At 55.5% G+C, this 7,614-nt stretch overlaps 1 protein-coding gene across 2 annotated transcripts; it reads right to left on the reverse strand.

Moving 5' to 3' along the window:
• Nucleotides 1–9: 9 nt before the first annotated feature.
• On the reverse strand, nucleotides 10–7,062 carry NMUR1 (neuromedin U receptor 1). 2 transcript variants are annotated; one of them, XM_019628151.1, is made up of 3 exons: nucleotides 6,971–7,062; nucleotides 4,260–5,133; nucleotides 10–2,035 (listed from the first exon to the last, which is right to left on the reverse strand). In XM_019628151.1, exons 1-3 carry the CDS (start codon nucleotides 6,971–6,973, stop codon nucleotides 1,653–1,655), a joined length of 1,260 nt encoding a protein of 419 aa, XP_019483696.1. In that variant the 5' UTR covers nucleotides 6,974–7,062; the 3' UTR covers nucleotides 10–1,652. The 2 variants fall into 2 exon arrangements, with proteins under 2 accessions (XP_019483696.1, XP_019483705.1); XM_019628160.1 differs by having other exon boundaries at nucleotides 6,967–7,062.
• Nucleotides 7,063–7,614: the final 552 nt, after the last annotated feature.

The raw sequence follows: 7,614 nt of genomic DNA on the forward strand, positions 1-7,614 counted from the left end.
CCCAGGATAATGGCAGGAGTGGAGCAGACAGGAAGCGGAGAGGGTCCAAACTCTTGAACATGGGAGGAGGAGGAGGGCTGTGGGTGACAGGATCCCCAGATGAGCCAGACACTTACAAAGCCTTGTTGACTCCTGGGCTGGGAACGGCACTGGGGACTCAGGGTTTGCTGCCCCACCCCGAGCAGTGCAGAAGAGCCAGCTGCAGGGGAAGCTGCTTCCGGGAGAGAGTGGAATCTTGCTGGCTGGCCCTTCCACTTTCATGCATTTTTCTCAAGGGCTGAGCCCAGAGCTGCTGTTTCCATTTTCCAGGGTAACCAGTGACCTGTGACAAATGGGACCTATCCACTGACATGCTATGGACACACTGGAGAAAATACATCAAGTTTACACTAAGGAACATGTGCTTTCTGATAACTCACATCCTCCACCTTCCCCGGTCTGCCTGGCACTTCTCTGCACATAGTAGGCCCTTCGTAAATCCAGGCTGACCAGAGTTCCTCAGAAGTATAAGTCATCTCTGTCTATCACTCAAGAGAGGCCCTTGGGAGTCCAGTTAGTCTTTGGGAAGAACTGCAGACTTGGGGTCTGGCCACTCCCTGCACGCCACCCCAAGGCTGCCTGGGAGCTCATTTCAGAGGTGACATTGGGCACTCACAGCTCTGCACAGCCTCTTCTCACAAGCTCCTTTCTCCCAAGAAGCCCCTGTCCTGTCTTATATACAGTGGTTACCTCTGGAGAGTAATGTTAAGGGTGGTTTTTAAAATTTCTTTCTTTTCCTTTATATTTAATCCTTTCTTTTAAAAAAAATTGTGATAAAATACACATAACATAAAATTTACCATCTCAGCCATTTAAGCGTACAGTTCAATATTGTTTCAGTATTTTCACACTGCTGTGCAACCAATCTCCAGAAGGGGGAAGTGGGGGCAGTGCACATGGAGGTCAGGAAGGGGGAGGGGCTGGGGGGGTGAGGGCATAGATAGAGAGTAATTTCCGCCTTGGTAATCTGAGGGTATCAGCTGGTTTCATTATAGCAGTGGCTTATGCACACGCACAGAAAACCACAGCTAAAGTGCCAAAGTGTGACACTTAGATGTCAGGGCCCCTTTCATTTTGCAAATAGGGGACCGAGGCCTGGAAAGGTGAGGTGATTTGCTTGATGCCACAGAGCAAGGTGACAACAAGGCTGAGAATGGAACCAGCAGTACCACCAGGTGGAGATCCCAGAGCAGAATAAGCTGGCTGGGGGGCAGGGAGGGGTCAGGTCACAGGAGGGTCCCAGGTGCAGGCCAGGAGCTAGAGGGACAGAATGGGCCAGAACCTGCAGAAGCTCGACAAGAAATAGGAAGGAAAGGCAGGGCCCCATGACAACATTTCAGAAACTGGTGGCGGGTCCCCAGATAGAGGTTTGCTGTGCCGGTTAACTAGAGCGATATTCCTGCAGGGAAGGACTCAAGGTCTGGAGGACAGACGGCAACCTTATATCACTTCCAGAACAGGGTGGGAGCAGGAGTGACTGAGATGGCTGAAGTGGGGACGAAGTAAAAGGGGAATAGGCAATGAAGACACCCCTGCAGAGGAGGGCAGGTGTGGCGCCCAAAGCTGCACATGACCCCCTGGCTCCTCCAGGTGAAGCTGCTTCAAGACTCCTCTCAGGAGGGGTCACTCTCTTGCTGCCCCTCTGGGCCACCATTCTCAGCCAGAGCGTGGGCCCTGCTGCCCAGGGAGACCATGTCCCCCAGGGTGCTGCCCGTGGTCACCTTGCTGAGGCTGTGGGAGCTGTGGTGAGGTCTGTGGCGGCGACACCTTGTCCCTAAGCACAGGGCTTCCCAGAAGGTTTCCCGGAAGCGGCTGGACATGAGGCTGTAGAGCACAGGATTGGCAGCCGAGCTGAGGTAGAAGAAGACGCCAGAGACGACGTGCACGTACTGGTAGGCCAGGTTCAGGCCATCGGTCCATTGGGACACGAAGCTCCACATGAGGCGGTCGATGTGGAACGGGGCCCAGCAGATTCCAAACACCACGACCAGCACAACTGCGGGGGCAGGGAAGGGAGACTGGGTGTCCGCCGGAGCCCACTCCACTGCCGTCCCCGCTTCAGGCCGGTCAGCCCGCTCTCGCATCCTCTCCTATCCCACAAGCCACCTATGCCCATTGTCCATCTTGAAGTTTCTGGAAGTTTGCCTGCCCTGGCCACACCCCTTTCAGAACAGCTGCTCCCACCACTGTCGCTGACTGGGCAGTGGGCCTGTGCCTTGCCCCTGGCCACAGCCACCTGGACCAGGTGTGGACACCTGAGCCATTTGTCTCACCCTGGGACTTGGATCTGGTGACCCTCAGCTGTGGATGCTGGGCCCCAGCGTGGCACAGACTATGGGGCTAAGGCCCACGCTGGGTGCCCACTCAGGGGCCATGCGCTGATACGTGAGCACACAGGAGCAGGAGAATGGGGCCCATGCTCAGACAGCAGTGGAAGGGAGATTATAGGGCCAGAGAGAGTGAGACAAGCACCCCCCCCACACACTTGCCTGCCTTGGCCCCAGAAGCCTTCCCAGCCCCAGCTGCCAACTCTCCAAGGCCCAGCTAAATATCCTGCCCTACACTAACTCCCCATTACTTGAGCACCCCCCAGCTCAGCAAAAGACAGGATAGACTGGCCACTTTCTCCTGAGCTCCCTTCCAGCCCTTCTTAGGTCTCTGTCACCTTGGTTTTTGTTTCTTGTTTCTCATGTTTGCTTAGCTGACTCTATCCTTTTCCCCTGCAGTGTCTTCCCCACCGTACCCCAGCATGGTTTTCCTCATAATCCCAGATTTCAACATCTCCAGCACATAGCCTGGTGCACAGTAGGCCTTCTGAAAGTGGAGGTGGGGGAAGGAGGGAGGGAGAGAAGGAAGCCAGAGCCTTAAGGAAACACCACACCTGTCCAGGGTAAGACCCATCCCAGCTGAGCAGACTTGGACCCTGTGAGGTGGGGAAGCAGGACGCAGGGGCAGGGCGGGCAGGGGCCAGTTGGCCTGTAGTGCAGGCTCCACATTACAGAGCTGAGAATCAAGCACAGAGCTCCAGGGTGAGTCCACACTCTGGGATACTTTCTGAGGGGTGAGAAGAGGGGGTCTCTCTCTGAAAATAGGACAGTCCCCAGATAGCTGGCTGTAATCCCATGGCTTTGACCAAGGTCTCACCAGCTCTGTCCTGCCCTGGCTGACGCCCCCTACCTGTTTCAGGCCCTGCTCAGGTAGCGCGAGGTGGGGAGGAAATCAGTTTATCTTGCTTCCCCAGGGCCACTGTTTTTGAAAAAGAACCAGGTCTAGGCCACAGGAAGGTCCAGAACCTCAACCCAGCTGGCCATGCCCTGGCCAGCGCCAATCCACACGTCTCTCCTATGCTCCGTACACCAACACTCACAAACAATTCTCCTAATAAGACTCTTTTAGACAAGTGGTCGCTCCTGTGGTTCTCAGGGAACCACAGCCATAGATGGAAGAAATTCGTCATCTTGCCTCTCCAGCACCCGCTCCCCTTCTTTTGGAAGCTTTGCTCCCCTTACAGCCCACTGTGTTTTTCTCTGGGGGTTGCTCACTTCAACATCAAGTCACTCTGGCCTGGGGGTGGGCCATGACCTAACCCCACCCATCAGAATTCTTCCCTGGAACTTTTCAACAGCCACTAAGGAAAGAGGGCAGTTCTTCAAGAAAGCAGAACTCTGTGCCCATGGCCATGCCTCCCAGCCTGCTGTAGGGAAAGACAGAGCTGAGACAAGTTTAGGAGCCAAGATGAGAGACCTGGAGAGTCTAGATCCCATGAACGACTCTGTCATCTTGGAGCACAGCCACACACCCCTGCCCTGTCTGTGGTTTGGTTCCATGAGCCAGGGTTGGCTTCATGGGTTTGCCACCTGTGTATCTGCACAGGGCCCCGATGTCAGAAGGGCGCTGGGCTTGATTAAATGCTCTACTGTTGCTGTCTTAACATTCTTAATAATATCTGACTTTTCATTTTGCACTGGGCCCCACAAATTATGTAGTTGATCCTACCATGAGCCATTAACATTTATCTTTGGTGTGAGTTTCTCAAAGGGTAATTGAGAAGAGTATCCATGCATGCATGCACATACACAAGCACAAGGCAGGGGGTGTGACTCCAAGCCTCACATTCAGCCTCCCTCATAAACCCACTCAGCCCCCTCCTTCGGGCCCTGGAAGCCCCAGCCTCATACCCAGTGCCTGCCTCACCCCCTCTTCCCAGCAGCTACACTTACACAGCATCTTGGTCACCTGCGTCCGACCCCTATCCTGCAGCCGCTGGAGACTGTGTCTGTCGCTGGCCGCCCGCCTGGGCAGCAGCAGCCTCTCATGGCGCAGCCGCAGCCCAATGAGCAGGTAGAGCACACTGATGGTGGCCATGGGCAGGCAGAAGAAGAGCAGAGTGGTGATCTGCATGACCAAGTTGTAGAGAGCCTGTGGGTAGACCAGCCTGCACATAGCCGAGTCGGGCACTGTACCCCGGCAGGGCACCTCCAGCTGCCAGATGCCATGCAGGCTGGTGTTGGGCAGAGAGCAGAGCACAGCAAGGCCCCAGATGACCCCGAGCACTCGTCGCACGTGGGCCCCAGTCACCATGGACCTGGCCTGCAGCGGGTGCACCACAGCCATGTAGCGTTCCACGCTCAGGGCGGTGACATTGAGCACAGAGGCCAGGCAAACTGTCTCAAAGAGCAGCGTGCGGAAGTAGCAGCCCCCTGCGCCCAGCAGGAAGGGGTAGTTACACCACATCTCATAGAGCTCCAGCGGCAGGCCCACCAGCAGCACCAGCAGGTCTGACACGGCGAGGCTGAAGAGGTAGTAGTTGGTGGGCGTGCGCATGGCCTTGTGGTGCAGGATGACCATGCAGGTCAGCCCGTTGCCCACCGTGCCCACCACGAAGATCAGCAGGTAAATGACACAGATGGGCATGAACAGCTCTGTCTGCTGGGACCCCAGGTACTTGAGTCTGAGCTCCTGGTCAGTCAGGTTCAAGTCCTTAGGATCAAAATTTAGCCCCCAGGCACTACTGACATTGCAGGGCACTGGGCTCCTTGCACCCCTCAGGGACATGTCTCCAGGGAAGATGGAACAATTGAGGCAGAGAGGAGCCTGTAGAACAGAAGAGAGAAACACCCAGTAAAGTCATTCAGGGAACGCTGGCTCTGTCTTAATTCATCAAACCAAGGTGCCATCGACACTAAGAGAGCCATTATCTTATGTAGTGCTGAGAAAGAAAAAAAACTCTCATTCATTGTAAGATGAATTACAATTTCAGAGATGTAAAAATGTGTGCCTTAAAAATGATAAAGAATGGACTACAATTTTAAATTTCACAATCTATTGAAACCTTTGACTAAGTGACAAATCCTCTCGAGCATGGGCTTTGCCATCAAGCAGCCTCCCCTTGGGTCTCCCCCTTCGAGCCATGGACTCTGGGGGTTTGGGCATCTGTAAGATGGGCACAGTGTGCAGCCGCATGGTCTTTAAGAACAAGGGCTCCGGAAGCAACTGCCTGGGTTCCAATGCAGCCTCCCCAACTCCAGGCTGTGTGACAATTTGCCTAATAACCTCTCTGTGGCTGTTTCCTTATTATAAGGAACCAGAGAGCTTAATCCACAAATTATATTAACACAGGGCCTGCCTGACACACGGGAGGGCTGGGTTATCAGCACCTCCCTGAGGGGACTGACTCACTGTGGTCTCAAGCGAGGGAGTGAAAGGGCTAAAAACTGTTAACACTGATCCAAACATTGGTTCTTGTTTCTTTTCCATCACCTGAACTATTTGAAGTAGAATTATTTGACACCACCAGTTCCAGGGTTCCCTGTCTTCTCTGGCTCCCCATCTCTGTCTGTCATCCACTGGATACAGTGGTTAAGGACCAGGCCATGGGACTAAACAGATAGGTGTGGGGTCAAATGCCAGCTCTGCCATGCTGTACTTGTGACCTCCCCTTATTGTGCCTCAGTCGTCTCATCTGTGAAATGGGGGTGTGGAGAGAGCCTACCTCATAGTTTCTGTGAAGATTAAATGAGAGAATACATATAAAGTTCTCAGGCGTGTGCCTAGTACATTTTGGGTGCTCAGTTTCAGCACATAGTAAATATAATCCTTGCTCCCCACATGGAAAGGGGAGGGCAGTCCAGCGACATGGGGCAGGGGCTGAATGGGGTTTGGCAGCCAGTAGCTACCCTAGGCGAGCAGCCCCATCTGTCCTCCTGAGCCTGTTCCCCAAGCCCACCACCACCACCACCCCTCTGCTTGGAGCAACCTCAGATAATCAGATTCGGTTCCTCAATCCTAATCAGGCTCAGTTCCTCCGTCCGCTCCCTATTTTTTAGCCCCAATTCCTTTCCTCAATGGGGGGCTTGGGGCTTCCTTTGCACACATACCTGTGCAGACCTTGGTGTCTGAAAGAGTGAAGGACCATTCCAATTTCTTTTCCAGGTCCTTCACTCTCCCAGACCCCAAGCATTCTTAATCCCAGTATCTTCCTCCCCTTCAAAGCCTCTCCCCAAAAGTCTCCCCAAGCCTCCCTGCCTCTCCCACATCTCATCCCGGCATCTTGGGATCCAGGCGTGTTTTTATCCACTCAGACGTTCCTCCTACCCCCATCTACACCCCCTACCCCGCTGATGTGGGAGCCAAAGGGCGGGAGTCACGGGGATGAGTTGGGAACACACAGCGCCAACTCGGCTTCCAGGGAGGTCCCCTATGCCACCAGGAAGGGTCGCCTCGCTGGAGCCCCCAATCCCGCAGCGCGCGTGACCGACAATAAGAAATAACCCGGGAGGCTGCGAGTCCTCCGGGGAGCGAGGCACCCCAGCAGGGTCCTCCGACCTCTACCGTCCTGGGGAGGTGCAGCCCGCACGCTCCTCCCGCCTCTACTCACGCAAGCCCCGGGCCCGCCGCGCGCCCTTGCCATGCCGGCATCCCGCTCACCTACCATGCCTTCTGCGGCCCGTGAGATCTAGGAGCCGGGAGCCCACGCGCCAGTGGCGTCCAGAGACCCACCGACGGACAGAGGCGACACCAAGAAAGAGCGGACTGGCGGACTGGCCAACGGACAGCAGCCTGCCCACCAGCAGCCCGCCCCGTCGCCCCGCCTGTCGGGGGCCCGGGAGCACTGTCCGGGACCGCCACCAGGGGGCAGTACCGCCCCCGCAGCCCGCCGCTGGTCTCCTACAGGCTCACCTGGGGCCCCCCACACCCACCCAAACGTTAGCGGTTGTGTTTCCAAGCGTTTGACCCGGCGCTTCCAGGAGCATCTTTATCTCACAACCACCCATTTTGCAGATGAGAAAGCCCCAGAGAGATGAAGTCCGAGCAATCTGGGTCTCACATGCTGTCCGCGCCCTGCAGCCTGCTGACTTTTAGCATAACCCCTCACTATGGTGTCACTCCAGCCCCACGTCCTCCTGCCCCACATTTCAGACGTACCTCCAAGGACATCCCACCAGCCCCTCAAAGTTCATGATCCCCAAAGGGTCTCATCCTGCCTCCTAGGCTTCACACGGAGCCTCTTCTCCATCCCTCCACCCCTCTCTCTCCAGTTAGGTCCTCAAGACTCCTAGTCCAGCTCCTTGAACC

Source organism: Hipposideros armiger, unplaced genomic scaffold (genome assembly GCF_001890085.2).
Source record: "Hipposideros armiger isolate ML-2016 unplaced genomic scaffold, ASM189008v1 scaffold_17, whole genome shotgun sequence".
In the NCBI taxonomy this organism is placed as follows: domain Eukaryota; kingdom Metazoa; phylum Chordata; class Mammalia; order Chiroptera; family Hipposideridae; genus Hipposideros; species Hipposideros armiger.

Excerpts from the sequence above, each read along its gene's own strand:
- NMUR1 (XM_019628151.1), bottom strand. Across the intron at positions 2,036-4,259 it reads GCAGGTGACCAAGATGCTGT|TTGTGCTGGTCGTGGTGTTT; the intron begins GTAAGTGTAGCT and ends CTGCCCCCGCAG.